Here is a 19,412-nt window from a genome sequence, read left to right on the forward strand (position 1 = left end):
GCTTGCACACACAGTCAGTAATATTTTGATCATATGACAAATTTTCATCAAGATACATGTACATAATTTTCTGCATCCAAATTTTTGTTGACTCTCTGTTGGTGTTTTTTTTTCAATATCGAGCCTCTTATAATTTGTTACCTAGTTGAAGTAGTTCTAGAGCATTTGTGTTAATTTCCAGGTTGCTGTTGACAAACTTATTGTTCTTTTTTTTTTCAATACAACACAGTAAGTTTTTCTTTATTATTGAGTCGATGTGCATGCCTTTGGCAAAGCTAACATCTGCCTTATCCTCTTGCCATTTCAAAATCAAATGTGATCATGATACCTGTGACAGTAATACAGTACGAGATGTGTACATCAACATGTGCCTCCTACAAATAAAGACTTGTTGTTTTTTGATACCCTGCGGTTCAATTCGTAATAACAGCTCCGTAGTCCTGTGGTTTTAGCAGCATTTTTTTTTTCGCCCTCTCGCTTTAGTTTTGGGGTCTTCAGAGGATGTCATCCTTAAAATTAAATCAGTGTGGCCTTAAATGGAATGTGTTTGAATGTGACTACTTTGGTAACCGTATACCAATTATATGTGGTATGGATGAATGCACAAAGTGGACGTAAATATATTGAGTCTAGATAATGTCAACAAACAAAAACACTGTCGTTGTATTTGTTCAATTCACCTGAGTGTAGACAAAAACAAGCGTGATTTATCGACACCGTGACGTTGCGTCCAATCTATAAGTGGATTCTAAAGTTACGCCGTTTTCTCAGCATGTTGTTAATGTCCATTTACGTCTTCGTCTGCAGTACCGTAAACAGCATGTGAAGACAGCCTGATTGTCATTAACCCACTGAGGGAGAACAGTGTCGTTACTCACGGTGAAACGCATTCCCAGTATCCGTAACGGGGGCTTTGGCTGCGTTTACTAAAGTATGCAAGGGATCATTCAAGAAAATGAATCAAGATGAAAAGGAACTCGTATTTTTGGTAAATGTCAATGTTATGGTGTCAATAAAAACAATCAAAATCAATTCTTCTACTACTGTACAATTCATGCACATTAACGACGTGTAAATAAAGCGGGGGAGTCGTCACCCGCGCATGCGTCAGATGGCCATAGCCGTGTCATTGTTTACAACAAGCGTTTACCCATGAGCCTTTGCGTTTTTAGCGTGTGATATTATCGTCGCTTGGAACTCAATTCCCGCGCGTGCGCAGGTGACGACCCTCCCGCTTTAAATTCGGTTGTGTGATAAAGACTGTGTGTACACTACCTACTATTAAGTACAATGCATGCGAAGGGGACATGGCACGTTATCGGATAGTTGAAGCAAAGACAATAATGTCTTTGGTTGAAGTAATGCTACATGGACGCTAACGGTAGTTAACGGCCTGGTTGGGGTCGAGGTTCTAGTAAACGTCAGAGACCCACAGGTGGTCGTGACAACACTTTTCAATCGTGAAAACTCCCATCTTCACTTGATCATAACAACATCCACCAATCAGACAAACTCCCATATTCACGTGACCATAACAACATCCACCAATCAGACAAACTCCCATATTCACGTGACCATAACAACATCCACCAATCAGACAAACTCTCATATTCAAGTTCAGACCACTAATAAATGGACTGAGATTCACGAGATCAAGACAACGTCCACCAAATAACAGCCGGTTTCTTTTAAATGATTGAATGTGAATTTTACTTCTGAATAAATAAGATAAAGAGTACAAATTGTTACGACATTTAAGGCCGTCTTCAAGAAATGCAACATCTTATCTTTAAATTTTAAAAGATGAAATAACAAAAACATTTAAATTATTGTCAGTCTTACCTGACATTACACGTAACTCATTAATATTATCAGTACAACGCCAACGACATAAAACTAGTTCGGTCAAGCATTTTGTTTTTAATTAAAATAAGCGAAAAATGCCCAATTAAATAATGATGATTGTGATGTCATCTTCAACTCAATGAATCAACGCGGTTCTGTTTTCGACACATGCATGTAAATCACATAGCCTGACATGTACGGTATCAGACCCAACTTTGGGTCTGCGTTTGGTTTGGAGCACCGCGGAGGGCGCAACTAAGGGATCTCGCCAGGCTAGCGAATCACAGCGAGCCATAAGTCAATTCGTCCCAAGCTATTCATTTGTTTTGGCCTCATTCCCAATACTTACGATATCGGATTAAACTGGAGGCATCTATCACTGCAGGGGAACACGAAACATAAAGGAAGCTATCTGTTGCCGTGAAATCGACTTCAGTGCTTGACTCAAACGTTACACTAACTTCTCAAAAAACATACTACATACTACAATATAGAAATAACCTACTGGTGATCGCACACTAATACATGAGTAGACAATATACACACTGGGGAAAAAAATGGCTGTACCATATAAATCTTACACTGCCGATGGTTGTACTCAAGACCGCTTTGGTCAAAATGATTAGATTGGTCATGCGATGGTAGTGATGAATGGCGTAAATATTGTATGCCCGGCCGTCAAATCGCGTCTTCAAAACGCCACAGTCGTGTAGCGCGTTTTGTGTGGGTAAATAACGTATTTTACACGCGACGTGCACGTAACGTGAGACCCCTATTTTGAACGCGACGATTGTCTAATCGCTCAGCGATTTTACTTACTGAATTAAAAATGACAATAGAAAACAAGAAACAGATTAACAATGTACACAATGTAAACAATGATTCCTTTGCTCAATCCCCAGGACTGACAACTTTCCCTTTAACTTAATGTGATATCAAAAATTGTCGAGATTGGTGAATAAATGTGACTACTATTTACATTTACAACCACGATTGCATACATGTCTACGAATAAATGGCAATAGAGTGTTTAATGACGTCATTATTCCTTCCATTGACGTCATCGCGATTTCTTTGGTAAATACGTCCAATTATCCACAGAAAATGAAAGTTTGATGTAAATGTCATTGATTTGTCCTGTAACACTGATACCCTCCGAGTAAGTTTCGGATTTCGCACAACAAGTGCCGTCCATCATGGGTCATAATGGTCTTATGTGATTACAATGTTTTCTTCCGTCCTTTGCTACTCCGTTTTTCTTGCGTTTCTGGATTGTCTGATCCTTTGTGTCGCGCTAGTTCATTGACCCGTAATTTGGCAGCCCTTAAATGAGTAAGCCACTTATTCTGAAATAAAATAAACGAAATCTCAGTGTATTTCACTATAATCCCTCGACGCGATTAATCATGATGCGCTTGGTGCATCTTTACTCATTCTCAGCCAGATACTTACCCTAAGGTTAGAATTTCCTGCCTGAAACGTCAAAACTGTTTGTACTTGTTGATATCGATTGATGTGGAGTATGACAAACGCATGTTTTAATCCATTTGCTGGTGAAATAAAAAAACAAAAATACATGGTATTAAAAACGTTAGTATTGTATATGGTTGTACAAAGAAACGTGTGAAAAAACGCCCCCTTTAACTGGAGTATATTAAGTTTGCCGAACTTAGTGAATTAAATTTAAACTCAACAGAAATACTGATTAGTTACGCTGACATTGACCATATACAGCCCCAATAATTATTTGTTTTCGGGCGAAACAAAATATTTCGCGAAAATAATATTAATAATAATCGCGCACTTCACATGATTAAACCAAACGTCTGTCGGTTTCACATTATCCAGTTGTACATCCAATCATCACTATAGACGCTTGTGCAGTATAAATGTTAAAGGGTCGTGGTCGTCGCGCCGCATCCTGTTCGATGTGAGACTCATAGCAACGTACTCGACGCGTAGAAAATAAATTGTTTGTTTATAATGAATTTGAACACGCGCTGCCCGACGACTCCACCACCCTTTAAAGCGCACGTAGAAGTTTCGTGTGAATCATATCCCGTATTGAAGAAGACACGGCTCGACGCACTCTCCATCCCAGAGTTCTTAGCGCAGGCAGGCTAACACCTCTGCCACACATGACTTTTCACGCTATGATTTGCCACATATCAATACGCAGGTGTTGTTCGGTTATTGAAGACGGCGGCCCATACCCAGTTGCCGAGGAAACTATTAAATCTTTCTCTTCCCATACACTTTTTATAACTTCCATCTGCTTTGGTTTCAATTCCATGTTAGAATTGTATTCATTCAAAATACGTTTTAAAGTTCCCGCGAACTCCGCCATATTTAAATTTAGCTGTGGCAGAGGTGATTTGAAGAAGTGCCATCTTGTGTGGAGAGTGGGCTCGACGGGTATAGTAACTTTATATAACTACACTATTAGCATAGAATAAAATGTATTACACGCAACGCACCGTCTTGTGGCTCTACTTCAATTACTTCCATTCGATCCACCGATATGGGTTGCTTACAAACAGTGAAAAGGACGCCATCTTTCTTGTGAGGGAGGGATTGGGACGACATCGACATCATACCCATTTCGCCCGTGATCGATGATTTTTTCTTAGAGATCTTTCGCATTTTCGTGACAAGCAGCACGTCGTCAAGCAAAAACAAGTACGTCTCCATGGATTTCGCATTTTCAGCTGAAAGATATGACAGTGAATTCAACTTAAGAAGTTTATTTTCAAATATGGCTACAATCGTTTCAGGTTACCCGTGGATATGATTAACCGTAAACTTAGGTAAATATTTATAAATATAGATTTAAATTGATACGAAAGATTGTGATTCGCTAATAACTGAAAATGATGCTTCCTTTGCACAGCCAATCATAATCGATGCACTATGTTTGGTCGGACGGTTTTCAACCGCCATTTTGAGTTTCCAAATTGTTTTTATAAATTAACCATAAACCACGCGAGTAACCTGAATCTATAAACAAAAACAAAATAAAATAATCAACCAAACAAAACGAGCATCGTCATAAAATAAGCACGAAGAATAAATATCTTCATGACGCAACGTCTGTGAAATTTGGTAATAATTCAGATACAGGCTATCTTTCGTTGTTGTTTTTTTTCAATTCGGTCATGACCCGAGTAACGCAAGAGAGAACAGCGGTCGAGATATTTGTACATTGTATATTGTAGTTAACCAAGCAAAGAACTGGTACGCTGGCAATTGTAGAAGTAGTGTGTGTAATGTATCCAACATACTCACCACTAAGTAACATTGGTCCTTCGTGTAGGAGTGTTCTCTTTGGACTAGTCAGGATAGTATTGCACGATTGTTTATTTAATCGGCTTCTCAAAAACTGGAAAAAAATTATAAACGTATTTTATTGAAATTCACGACTTTGTGCCAATTTGATAACATTCGTTATATATTCAACAATAATATTTATTATCAATTTATGAAAACAACATTAATATTGATCTACGCCAGTTATTAATAAAGATCTCATAACTAAGTACCCACTTCAGGAATAAAACTTTTGGAATCCATTTCATCCACTGATGGCCATGCAATAAGTTGTTGTAATTCACGAAGTCTTTCAAAATTTGTTAGCCATTTGACCTTTCCTTCCATTTCACCTGGAAATAAGAAATTGGTAAAAACGATCGATTCTTTATTTCGTATTACGTACATTTTATTTGTGTATTATTACCGGGATTTGTGGCTTCCGCGATCATTATTAAAACTTGAAAAACTATCATCAAACAAATAATAAATTATAGCAATAAAACGAATTATAAATTAAATTCATATTTGCTGGATTGGTAGACAAAGAATCTGTAATTTCATTTTAATCAGATTGGGCTCGGATGTAACTAAACAGCTTACACATGACGTCGATCACTGAACACATTTTAAACTACACAATACTACAACAACACGCTGCATTGAAAGTTGGAGTTTAAAACGTCAAAATAGACGCCACGATATATTTCCTTGCAACGCATCGTATTCGACATGGGTTGCATGACGACTATTATGTTTTTAACAATACGTACGAAGGCAACTTTCCACCGATTGTATAGTCGCAGACAGTGATCCACGCTCAGTCTGATCTTGCGTTTTCTTGCGGATATTCTTTAACAATAGAGGATACTTTGTTATATGCTGTATTGGCGCCACCAAGAGGTCAGATAATTGGAGTCTTTTGCATCGCACATCTTGTTCACACCACTAAAAATTAAATAAGACGTATTTTAAAAACATGAAAGCTCAACAAGATTAATGCTGAAACTAAACACCACCTGCACAACTCCCATATTACTGAAAAACACATTGACATAGACATGTCATTTTAGCGAATTTGGCTCAATGCCTGGATTGACAGAATCTTAATTTAGCTAGTGTCAAATCCATAGTGAGATTATAAAATTAAATTCGCTAATGGAATGAATTATTGACAAAAATAACATGCTCGCTACAAACACATATTGTACAGTATAATAGCCGTACCAAGAAATAATAACGACACTATCAAAATTACAGAGAGCTAGTGCCGATACAACTGGAATTAGAACGTTTGATAGAAACTTTCTTGTGATTCCTTACCTTGACAAATTCCAAGAAGTCGGTCTGTTTCCTGAGCCGCTCCATATACGACAAGGCATTGGAGTAATTGAGGCAATAGCGCTGATATGCCGGGCACACACGAGTACGGAACTAGGGGATTACAAACATAACTTATATTGAATCCACCGTGACAGCATAAGATTAACAGTATTAACGATTTACTTGCAGGTAAAGACAATGTCACGGTGTATATGGCTGTGGCCAACGCTCTGCGCATTCAGGAACTGCGCACTTGAGTACATGACGTAAGCCAATGTCCATGTAGTTTGGTATGCTATGCTACATAAATGGAGTAGCCACAGTGTTGCGCAAACTGGTACTGCACATACGACGTAAGACATATGCCCATATATGGTGCACACGTCTTTCAAGTAATAAAGCTAACACATTATGCTACATAAATGGAATAGCCAGTGTTGCGCAAACTGGTACTGCACATATGACGTAAGACATACGCCCATATATGGTACACAGGTAATAAAGTAATAAAGTTTAGCATATTATGTTACATGAATGGAATAGCCACAGTGTTGCAAACTGGTACTGCACATATGACGTAAAACATACGCCCATATATGGTACACACGTCTTTCAAGTAATATAGATATACTTACCGTGTAAAAGACAGACACAATGGCTTCCGTCTTTCCAAACTCAGAATCTCTAGAAGCACGTGATAGCCCATGTTCAAGTATTTTACAGAAAGAAAGACTGACCTGAAACAGATAGTAGGTACAATGTTTACATGCACATATGTGTAGTAGATATGTAATAGACAAATATTTCCAGCAACTATCGACATTTTTAAAGTGAAAACGGAAGATTTTAACTTACCTGACAAAGTTCGTCTAAATTACCGAACAGTTTTGATGGTTCTATAAACATTAGGTGACCTTCACATTGTGTGTCTTTTAAGGGCTCCAAGAACACCTAAATAATACAACAAACGTTAGTGCAGACTACTGTAAAACATGTTGAAAAAGCGGCATGCAATTTTAGCGAATTGTGGTAAAATGACGTAATAGCGAAATCTTGATTTAGCGAATCTCCCTTGTCATTGTTGATTTCTTTGTTTGGCTACCATTTTGATATAATTGATAATAAAATCATTAGCGACATCTTGAATTCGCGAAAAAGACATGCCCGCGAAAAAGACATGCCCGCGAAAAAGACATGTTTCACAGTATACCTTCACATATTTACGCGGGAAAGAGGACTATCGTACGTTTTGGGGATTTGAAGGAGGACTGAGAAAAATCTACATTTTTCCAAAATTCATCACATTCCTGGTGACAATTTGTATTCACATATCTCCATTTTTTATATTGTTTTTTGTTTTGTCTTCGCCCGTGGTAGTTTTTTCTCTCTCACGAAATCCCCCAGTCCACTGGCCTCGGTTTTCAAGCGAGGACCGGTAATCGCATTATCAATATAGTCAATAGCATCGTACAGGATTGCACCAGTTAGCGTAAGCAAAACATTGCGTTGAAAAGCAAGACGTATGAATAACCGTAAACACACTCGCCATATTAGCTACGATACTAATATTCAATTATTAATATTTGGTCAATGGCGCCGTATGTAACTGTACCGGGTTAAACAGCATATTAAATATTACATTGAAAAGCAAATAAGTATACATAAATGTAAAACCATCAGTCAGGGTAATACTTCGCCATATTAGCTGTAATTCAAATATTCAATTGCCAATCTCGTCAATTGTGCTGAATACATTTGCACCGGGTAGTACAAGTGTATTAAATATTACATTCGATAGCAAATATATTAAGTATACGTGACTGTAAAACTATCAGTCGGGGTAACACCCCGCCATATTAGCTATAATACTAATATTCAATTGTCAACTCGTCAATGGCGCCGTATGTAATTGTACCGGATAGCCCAGCATATTAAATATTACATATATAAGTATAAATGACTATAAAACCATCAGTCAGGGTAACACCTCGTCATATTAACAATATTGCCAATGGCATCGTATTTAACCGTGCTATCGGGTACCACAAGCAAACAAAAGATTGCATTACAAAGTAAAAAAAAAGTGGTTATAGACGTAAACCATCAGTCGGGGGTAACACCTGGTCACGTTAGCCTTACTACTAAATTAAATTACGAAGGGGGTCAGTATAAGCAAAGGTCATACTAAATGTAGCATGTACCGTTTAATTAGCCGAGATAAGTAATTTGTTGTGTGAGATTCACCTTGTTATTATAATACATAGTGTACTGTGCACTCATTCTAGGTGTGCGCACGTGCCACAGTGATCATATGCTGCATCAATGTAAGTAGTGGTTATGGAGCGTTTTTGTCTTCTTTTTATTCAGGTAAATTCGATATGGCGAGAAATTTCACGTAACTGCTACCGTTTGCGTCCGCGAATTACTAAATTAGCCATATGACAATCATTATTATGATACAATACACATTTCAAATTGACTTCGTGAAGTATAAAAGTATGGAGTATTCCAGTGTTTCATAAAATACAAAATGGCCACGAAACTGAGAAAAATCTTTGTTAACACGGATGATATACGTTTTCGATCAATTTATCAAGTAGTTCCTGAGAAATAAGCAGTCTATGCCTCGTCAACTATAGCGGCCAAACCATGTAAACAGTTTCAATATGTTTTTACAAACGAGTGCTGGACACGTCGTAGTGGTTTACAATTACTGGTAACTCGGCACTCACGTCCTTTCACGCTTTATTCGCCCTACCCTTGGATCGCCAAACACAGAACTCAGGGTCGGGGTCGAGACCAGCCCTTCTGACTATGGGCTAAACAATCCTGGATCGAGACCGCGTTGTTCTGCTCATGCGTGTTTTACAAGCAGTGGGTTAAATTTAACTCCCCGTTTTTTGCTACACGTGTGAACGCGGTAATGTAAGCATCGGCGACGGGATGCTCCAGATGACAAAGTGCGTCTGTCTCACAAGAACTTGTACTTACGTTTTTCATGACCATAAGATGATCGAGCAGATACACACATTCACTTTTGAATAATTCCCAAACCGTATCGCGCCGCTTTGACTCCATGTCGGTTAACCTCAGGATAGCCTTGTCCGCCTTTAAAAAGTCACTCCAGTGTTTACTCTGATATAAAAACAAAAGAAACGACATTTATCACCACATATCATATGATGTATGTGTTTAAATAAGATAATATGATTTTAGAAACGCCTGAAAAGCACAGGAATGTCACGCGCGTGCGTTCTCAGAAGTGCGACAATGTTTGATTACAAACCTTGTATTTAGAGAAGTCGAAATCTTCTATTTCTTTTACTTTAATACCGTTGAGTACTTGACATAAATCCTGTAGGGATGAGCTCTTTTCTCTTTCTCTCTCTTTTTCTTTCTGTTATGAATAAATAGGGCAATTTATTTAAAAAAAAATACACATTCACGTATTATCCATCATGATTCAGAATATCATTAAGAAAATGGAAAATCACTAACATTTTGAATATACGATCTTTTATCTAGTGACACAAATGACAAAACTCCCAAATGTATAAATAACGTTTAGAATGAAATTGTTTGTTACCAGGGTAATATATTACATATATTGTCGCTATGGTTACTCTGTTAGCCAGTATTTAATTAATATATTAGTAACACAGCACAGTGTATATACAACTACCAATAATAGTGTCAGATTATAGGATCCTGGAAAGGAGATTTTGATAAAAAGATAATAATACACGCACCTTTGTTTTACGAAGTGTCCACGTTGAACGAGATTTCTTGACTTCTGCATAAAAATAAACAATTGCTTAGATGGTACCGAATGCAAGATTGTTGAATGATAGTCGACACAATACCAGTTGTTTGTTATATACCCTATATATAAAATATACCCTATATATATAAAATATGTTTTTGAAATGCAGTCCATCACCCCTTTGGCCATTTTCGCCGATTTTTAGTCGCCGGAGCGATTCACATCCCAAATTTTGATTCTCCGGGCGTCTCTAATTAATACCCTATCTAACCGCTGGACTGAATTAGTTAAATTATGAAAAATTCATAGAAGATTGGGCGAAAATCGATCGTTTTTGGCCTCAACGTTTTTTTGCTCGGAAATGCAAGGGCGATAAGACTCGATTTTCAAGAACGTAGGTCGCTCGGATCGGACGGTTTCTATTGTTTCGAGTCTGTTGTGTGTCTAGAAACATAACAACTTTGTTTTTTGGTGAATATAGAACATGCTCTGTTCCAATAAAGGATTTTGATAAGCAAATCGAACAATTTTAATAGTTCCTTATTGTAACGTCTCTCATGTAAATAGTCCTCTACTCCCCAGAATTTGACAATGGTACTAGCCCAGAATTGACTTTCTGTTCAGCGCGTCTTTGATTGTAGCAATGTTTACGCCACTGTACGAAAATACGCACACTCGCGAATTTGACAACATTCACTTGAGCGTTTTAGGATAGTGGGAATAGAAGCAAATAGATGGAAATGCCAGTTACGTCACTCATGAAGATTGATGATTCGATTGCTGGCCGGGATAGATGTATTTAGTGTTCATTTCTATGAATATTGTCTACACATGCGATTCTCAATTTCGATGTGTAAAATCATATCGCTGCTGTGAACGGCGACGGCTGACAGATTGTTTTGGTTTTGCGGCTCTCTTGGCATGGGCAACTGATTTTTAGGTTTCTGTTTTTTTAATATTCTGACGTTTACTTGGTCGTATTTTGTATATACCACTCAGACGCTGACAACAAGTGAGTAAAGGAACATAGTCAACATGGGACTCTGAAGGCCCCGGAGAAAGCGTCATCTTACAAGATTAATGAACGAAATTTACAATCTCATTCTTCCGAACAATCTGATATTTATGCTGGATAACAAAGTATACAAGTACTGTTTACGATATACTGCAAAATGGAAATAACATACCTATTTAACCGTTGTTGATTTTTTTGACAAAATTCCAAGAACACAAAACAAACAACTGACAACAATCGACAAAACAAAAACACTTCACAGTCACTGTAGCCACACCAGTAAGAATCAAAGAAAGCTTAGAAAGAACTCCCGTGTGCTGAGAGTATTGAAGACACATTAAAAATTACTTGTACAAGAGATATTGATGGAAAAGCTGAAAACTAATCATGTAAATCAGGTATCTAATATGAACAGAACAGAACAAAAAAAATATGAATTATTATGCTAATTAGAGAATTAATATGAACAAATTTTAACCCAAAATTAATCAGGCCTGTCTATTGTCCTAGAGCATTTATGTACCAAATTTTATTCAAATGTGATGATCAGTAATTGAGATATCAGTGTTAATTATGTTAATTAGGTGATTAATAAGCATAAATATTTACCAAAAACTAATTGGGTCTCTGCATAGTTCTCTTTAAAAGTTTCATTAAAATCCAATTCGGGGTTATTTATATATCAGTGGAACATTATGCAAATTAGGTAATTTATATCCAATTAAAACTAATCAGGTCTCTGCATAGTCCTAGAAGATCTATGTAGCAAGTCTCATTGAAATATGGTGATTATTACTTGAGATATCAGGCAAAAAGCTGAAAATTAATTAATTATGCAAATTAGGTAATTAATATGTACTCATATTACCCTAAAAACTATCAGATCTGTGCAGTGTCCTATGACATCTATGTACCAAGTGTCATTGAAATGTGATGATTACTACTTGAAATATCAAAAGCTGAAAATTAATTAATTATTCAAATTAGGTAATTAATATGTACTGATATTATCCTAAAAACTATGAGGTCTGTGCAGTATCATATGACATCTATGTACCAAATTTCATTGAAATGTGATGATTACTACTTGAAATATCAAAAGCTGAAAATTAATTAATTATGCAAATTAGGTAATTAATAAGTACTCATATTACCCTAAAAACTATCATGTCTGTGCAGTATCCTATGACATCTATGTACCAAATTTCATTGAAATGTGATGATTACTACTTGAAATATCAAAAGCTGAAAATTAATTAATTATGCAAAATAGCTAATTAATAAGTACTCATATTACCCTACAAACTATCAGGTCTGTGCAGTGTTCTATGACATCTATATACCAAGTGTCATTGAAATGTGATGATTACTACTTGAGATATCAGTGGAAAAGCCGAAAATTTATTAATCATTATGCAAATAGGTGATTAATATTGCACAGATTTTTACCCAAAACTAATGAAATCTGTGCATTAGTCTGGAGCATCTGTGTGCCAAGTTTCATCAAAATCCAATGAGTTATTCTTTAGATATCAGTGGAACAGTCATGGAACAGCTAAAAATCAGCTAATTATCATGAATATTAGGTAATTAATATGCATGGATTTTCATCAAAACCTAATCAAATCTGCGCATTGACCCAGAGCATCTATGCACCAAGTTTCATCAAAAATCAATGTATGGTTCTTGAGATATCAGTGGAACAGACACACAGAGACAGACACACACACACCCACAGACAGACAGACAGACAGACAGACAGACACGACTGCAAAGACTCCCTTTTTTTGCTTCGCACAGGGGAGTCAGAAAGATACTGTGGAAACTACAAAATAAATGTCAGTGAATACAATATTTATTAATTTGCAGCCTCCATGGACAAGTTCACAGCCTCTAATATTGCAAAACCGTTAGTTGTGAACTGAACTTTAAATTTCATCAGGATTTTCACATGAAGTTACACAGATATAAAAAAAATGCAATATTAAGACAAAGAAAAATAATGCCTTTTTGTCAAGACTATATCCTAATTTCTCTTATTTTGGGAGTATTTTTGTGAGTGTATATGTATGCATTAAAATTATCGTAACTTAAAATGTAATCATAGTACAAATGTAAAGTACACACAATTATCGAGTTATTTAGGATTTGTTCATGTGACATGGTCTAATTGGTGGTGGGAATTGCCAACTATAAAACAAGCCGGTAGGCTGGTTGGCGATCCGCTCCGCTCCGGTCAAAAACAAGCAACATCATATTTTCGGCTGTTGCTATGGTAGGACATGAACGTGAAGCTAACGTCAGTTTATAACTAAAACCGTATACTAAGTTCGCAAAAAAAAACGTTCAGTCTTTAGAAGTCACTTGTCATTGTATTCTGCTGTTAAATTTATTATTTCCAACCGTTTTGCAATAGTATTTTCTTGATTGAAGGCAGCATTTACAGTTCATTCATAGTTCGTAGTTGCGTTTGGGATTACGTTGATACAGTGTAACAATGTTGGCGCCGGTGATCTTTTTCCAGTGTGCCAAAATAAAAAAAACAAAAACATTATCATATACACTGCAATTATAAGACTGCTAGGAGGTCGAAAGTATCCAAAAATCAGTTTCTGGCTGTTGCCATGGCAGCAGTGAGCGAGAATTTTCTTTCAATTAGTGACGGTCCAACCTGCCTGTCAAGTATGAACAAAATCAGCCAAGCCACACAAAAAAAAACAAAAAACACAGAGCAGTTAAAAGCCGCTGGTGGAAAGTTCCCCCAACTTTGAGGTCAAGTTTTTCGGTAATGAAAATAGACATAAAACAAGCAGTAAATTTATGCACACTCAAGCTGAGTAGAATGAGCTACTTAATCCTACAAACATTTTTCAAATTTCAAATTTCTCGGTAATAAAAAAAAAATGACTGTTACTATGGCAACGAGAGCCAATTTTTTTCTTCAGATTTTACCTAATAACTAGGATGATAGTGTGACCTGCCTGCCAAGTTTGAGGGAAATATGCCAAGCCAAAAAAATCACAGAAGAATTATTACGTGAAAACACTGGAAATCGTGACTTGCTTTATTAAAACATATTTTGTTCGCGGTGGGAATTGATAAAATAAAACACGAGTAAACAAATAACAGCAAGTGTGTCTATCACGTGATATTCACTTTTAAATAAAGTCCTTACTATTAAAGCACATAAGTTTATTAGTTATATACCCTATATATAAAATATGTTTTTGAAATGCAGTCCCTCACCCCCTTGGCTATTTTCGCAGATTTTTCGTCGCCGGAGCGATTCACGTCCCAAATGTTGGTTCTCTGGGCGCCTCTAATAAATACTCTATCTAACCGCTGGACTGAATTAGCTGAATTATGAAAGGTTCATAGAAGATTGGGCGAAAATCGGTCGTTTTTGGCCTCAACGTTTTTTTGCTCGGAAACGCAAGGGCGATAAGACTCGATTTTCAAGAACGCAGGTCGCTCGGATTGGACGGTTTCGAGTCTGTTGTGTGTCTAGAAACATAATAACTTGAATTGAATTGACTTTCTGTTCAGCGCGTCTTTGATTGTAGCAATGTTTACGCCACTGTACGAAAATACGCACACTCGCGAATTTGACAACATTCACTTGAGCGTTTTAGGATAGTTGGAATAGAAGCAAATAGATGGAAATGCCAGTTACGTCACTCATGAAGATTGATGATTCGATTGCTGGCCGGGATAGATGTATTTAGTGTTCATTTCTATGAATATTGTCTACACCTGCGATTCTCAATTTCGATGTGTAAAATCATATCGCTGCTGTGAACGGCGACGACTGACAGATTGTTTTGGTTCTGCGGCTCTCTTGGCATGGGCAACTGATTTTTAGGTTTCTGTTTTTTTTTGATATTCTGACGTTCACTTGTTCGTATTTTGTATATATCACTCAGACACTGACAACAAGTAAGTAAACGGGCCGGAACATAATCAACATGTCAGTGGGACTCTGAAGGCCCCGGAGAAAGCGCCATCTTACAACATCAATGAACGAAATTTACAAGTACTGTTTACAATATACTGCATAATGGAAATAACATACCTATCTAACCGCTGTTGATTTTTGTACAAAATTCCAAGAACACAAAACAAACAACTGACAACAATCGACAAAACAAAAACACTACACAGTCACTGTAACCACACCAGTAAGAAAAAGATACTGTGGAACTCATTGCAAATGTAAATACAAAATAAATGTCAGTGAATGCAATATTTAATAATTTGCAGCCTCCATGGACAAGTTCACAGCCTCTAATATTGCAAAACCGTTAGTTGTGAACTGAACTTTAAATCTCATCAGGATATCCACATGAAGTTACACGGATAGAAAAAAAATGCAATATTAAGACAAGAAAATTATGCTTTTTTTGTCAAGGCTATATACTAAATTCCCTTATTTTGGGTGTATTTTTGTGAGTGTACATATATCCATAAAATTATCAAAACTTAAAATGTAATAATAGTACAAATGTAAAGTAAACAAAATTATCGAGTGATTTTGGATTTGTTGGAAAAGTACTTGAAATGCTGTGACATGGTCTACTATTGGTGGTGGGAATTACCAAGCCAGTTTATAAAACAAGCCGGTAGGCTGGTTGGCATCCGCTCCGCTCAAAAACAAGTATCATGTTTTTGGCTGTTGCCATGGTAGGACATGAACGTGCAGCTAACGTCGGTTTATAACTAAAACCGGGCCCCGTATACAAGGTTCGCAAAAAAAACGTTCAGTTCTTAGAAGTCACTTTATTTTATTGCTAGGACGTATTCTGCTGTTAAATTTATTATTTTCAACCGTTTTGCGATAGTATTTTCTAGATTGAAGCATGGAGGCAAAAAGCTCCATGATTGAAGGCAGCATTTACAGTTCATTCATAGTTCAAAGTTGCGTTGGGATTACGTTGATAGAGTGTAACAATGTTGGCGCCGGTGATCTCTTACCAGTGCGCAACGTAGCCAAAATAAAAAAACAAAAACATGATCATATAAACACTGCTATTTATAATAATATAAAGACTGGTAGGAGGTAATAAATTTGGGGCGAAAGTATTCAAAAATCAGTTTTTGGCTGTTGCTATGGCAGCGGTGAGCGAGAATTTGTTTTCAGATTTTACAACCTAACTAGAGTGAAGGTGTGACTTGCCCGCCAAGTTTGAACCAAACGGCCCAGCCAAAAAAATCACAGAAGAGTCAAATTTGTCGGTAATGAAAACAGATATCAAAAATTCAAATAGTAACTTGGTGCCCACACTCAAGCTGAGTAGAATGAGCTATGTCTGAAGAGTTTTATCCTAAATTTGTAGGAGGAGATTCATTTAGCACGAAGCTATCCAGTTTTTTGGCTGTTACTATGGCAACGATAGGCCAATTTTTTTCTTCAGATTTTACCTAATAACTAGGGTGATGGTGTGACCTGCCTATCAAGTTTGAGGGAAATAGGCCAAGCCAAAACAATCACAGAAGAATTAATACGTGAAAACACCGGAAACCACACACTCAGAAACACAAAATTGATTTTAAGGGCAATCCTAGCAGAACGGATCGCCAATAGTGAACAAAAATGTTCGTAAATATTACTGACCGCAAAAGACGCTCATCGCGAAGTGTCTTGTTATGTTATAAAATAATTTATAGTAAACACACACAAAGAAGTAACGCTAATGTGATATTCAATTGGAAAACTTTGTAATTTTTCATAATTGCGAAAGTGAAATAAATAGTTAAAGCGGGGGGAGTAGTCACCTGCGCATGCGTCAGATGACCATAGCGTGTCATTGTTTACCAACAAGCGTCTACCCATGAGCCTTTGCGTTTTTAGTGTGTGTTGTTATCGTACGCAGGTGACAACCGCCCCGCTTTAAAATATAAATGAACTTGTGAACATTCAACATGTGAAATATTATTATATGTATCATGGCCACCGAGTTTGGCAAGGGAATACCCTTTCTGAAATGTCGCGCCCCCTATCGACGAACCGCTTGGAGGTTGTATAAAATGTATTATCGCCGAAATCATGTTTATTTTCAGACCAAAACATTCATTAATAATAGAAACAAATATCTGTGTCCTCATTCTAAAATTTGAATTCATAATTAGGCACTCGTGTTTCTCCGCACTTTTCTCGGAACGAGAAAGCCCCAATAGACTTACACAATGAAGTTGAATATTGTGACGTCAGTACGTGGTCAATAATATGATGTTGGAACTTACCATCCGAGTTATTCAATGATGGGTACGATTCTCCTAGGTCTGCTTTTACTTGCAAATAATCTAAAATTAGAAATAGATCATGTGTGTCAAATTATGGCGGAGTGCATACAATGCATTTCGCCGTTCAGTAATATGTTTACGTCTCAGACCACTAATAAAGGTCTGAGTTTGCAAGTAGTACTTTGGCCACCCGAGTGAAGCACACAAATGCATAACTTATTTCACCCGCCCTATCTATAAGCACCGTTTATGTAGGCACTGTGTTGTTGCAGTACATGTATTTCTTTTATTTGCTTATTGACTGATATTGCTGAATATTTGCTTTTAATGATATGCTTGGTGCGCGCTTCAACTTTGTGTGGCATATATGTGGCTGATTGTGAACACAGAGGCCCATCGTTTGCTACTAAGACATTTGATGGAATAAATGATGCAATATTTATAGTTATTTTAAAAAGATGACACAATGGAATAATTACAAGCGTTTAAGGTTTGCATGCAATCATTCAAACAAGCACAAATTAAGGACTCCGTACCTGAAAAATATCCAGACGCGAGGCCTTCGAAAAACGAGGAAAACACAAACATTAAATAAGGGTGATTCTATGCTACGTACATAACATTTGAAGCTAAAAAAACAAAACACACACAACAACAGCCAACCCAAAGTTTGCCCGACCGTGCAGCATCAATTCCGAAACGAAAAACAAGATTGAAACCAATGCTTTTTTTTTTTAAATGAAGATACTAACTGACAGCCAATCAGCTCATCATTCCATTTTCAGTTGAGGTAGAGTGAATAGAGGAAGACAGTATTAATGACAGTCAAACATAAAACAAGATACTGTTAACCAGTCATGCTTGCGTGCATTTTATATGCGTGTGAAGGGACCGACTTACTTGCTAACAAATGACTTGTACCGGTTTCCAAACCGGCGAGCGACACGCCATGAACGACATGCAGATCGCCTGGCGAAATTTGTAATGACGGCAAACTTACAATGTTCGCACTGGGACGCCGCGATTCGAGCCTGGCGGGGAAAATGACATACTCAATATTAAAAAAACAAAACACGAATATGTATGATATTTTATCAGAAATTAATAATCACGTTATATTTAATATGAAAAATTATTTATAGAAAAATAATTCTATTTATGTTGGCTATGATATATATGTCAAGTAATCAAGCAAGGTATTGGACATGTGCCATTCCAGTAGTATATGATTGGTGAATGCATGCAATGTTTTATTTCGAATAATTTAATATCAGTATGCCTCGGTTTGTATTAAGTGGGAACAAATTGAATCGTTGATATATCAGCAAACTGAATCATGTGTCGGAAAGATTATTGGGGAGACAGTAATTGTGGTACATACCCATATTGAGGACCGTTTTCGGATTCCTCGTCTAATGTATCCTGTAACTCAATCATAATATCAAATCAATATCCAATTGGCTTTAAGCAGAAAAGAAATCACGTTCGCCTTCTGCTTTCTAAATACTCTCAGTTTGTCTTTATTAAAATGGACACATATGACATGTATAATTTAATCATCATTTGCCCTACGTCTATTCCCACAACAAATTTGTTGGTTAATTTGGAGAATCACATACGTTCAAATTGAAGATCAGTATCAGATAGTTTTCCACCCACCTGAACTTCTAAAGTAGTGCGCAGTGTCTCTGACGTCATAGCTCCACGTCGCCTCCTGAACGCTGAGGGTGGTGGCCTGAGGTCTTCTTCTTCGTCTGTCTGATTGTCCGACCCTGAGGAATACTTCACCTATTTTGTATTTTTTAAATAAAAAAACAACAACAACATCAAATGAAATAATCTATTCATTACAGGAATGAGTAGAACAGAAGTAAACCTCCTGGCTAAATGCATCAAATCAATGACGCGCAAAGTGCGTTA

The 19,412-nt window shown here is 36.9% G+C and overlaps 1 protein-coding gene across 1 annotated transcript in view; it reads right to left on the reverse strand.

The window, feature by feature from the left end:
- Positions 1–1,682: 1,682 nt before the first annotated feature.
- The window catches only part of LOC102807906 (uncharacterized), a 34,725-nt gene continuing 16,995 nt past the window's right edge, over positions 1,683–19,412 (reverse strand). Inside the window, exons 5-21 of the mRNA XM_085496903.1 lie at positions 19,152–19,280; positions 18,874–18,914; positions 18,393–18,523; positions 18,029–18,052; positions 17,493–17,552; positions 10,224–10,267; positions 9,761–9,871; positions 9,466–9,609; positions 7,330–7,425; positions 7,110–7,211; positions 6,475–6,585; positions 5,925–6,099; positions 5,389–5,504; positions 5,131–5,224; positions 4,323–4,553; positions 3,298–3,395; positions 1,683–3,191 (exon numbers count right to left, since the gene is read on the reverse strand). Of these exons, the coding sequence (XP_085353029.1) occupies positions 3,066–3,191; positions 3,298–3,395; positions 4,323–4,553; positions 5,131–5,224; positions 5,389–5,504; positions 5,925–6,099; positions 6,475–6,585; positions 7,110–7,211; positions 7,330–7,425; positions 9,466–9,609; positions 9,761–9,871; positions 10,224–10,267; positions 17,493–17,552; positions 18,029–18,052; positions 18,393–18,523; positions 18,874–18,914; positions 19,152–19,280 (1,833 nt within the window). The 3' untranslated portion in view covers positions 1,683–3,065. The remainder of the gene's footprint in view (positions 3,192–3,297; positions 3,396–4,322; positions 4,554–5,130; positions 5,225–5,388; positions 5,505–5,924; positions 6,100–6,474; positions 6,586–7,109; positions 7,212–7,329; positions 7,426–9,465; positions 9,610–9,760; positions 9,872–10,223; positions 10,268–17,492; positions 17,553–18,028; positions 18,053–18,392; positions 18,524–18,873; positions 18,915–19,151; positions 19,281–19,412) is intronic.

The sequence above is a fragment of the Saccoglossus kowalevskii genome, chromosome 3 (genome assembly GCF_978046115.1).
Source record: "Saccoglossus kowalevskii chromosome 3, keSacKowa6.1, whole genome shotgun sequence".
NCBI lineage: Eukaryota > Metazoa > Hemichordata > Enteropneusta > Harrimaniidae > Saccoglossus > Saccoglossus kowalevskii.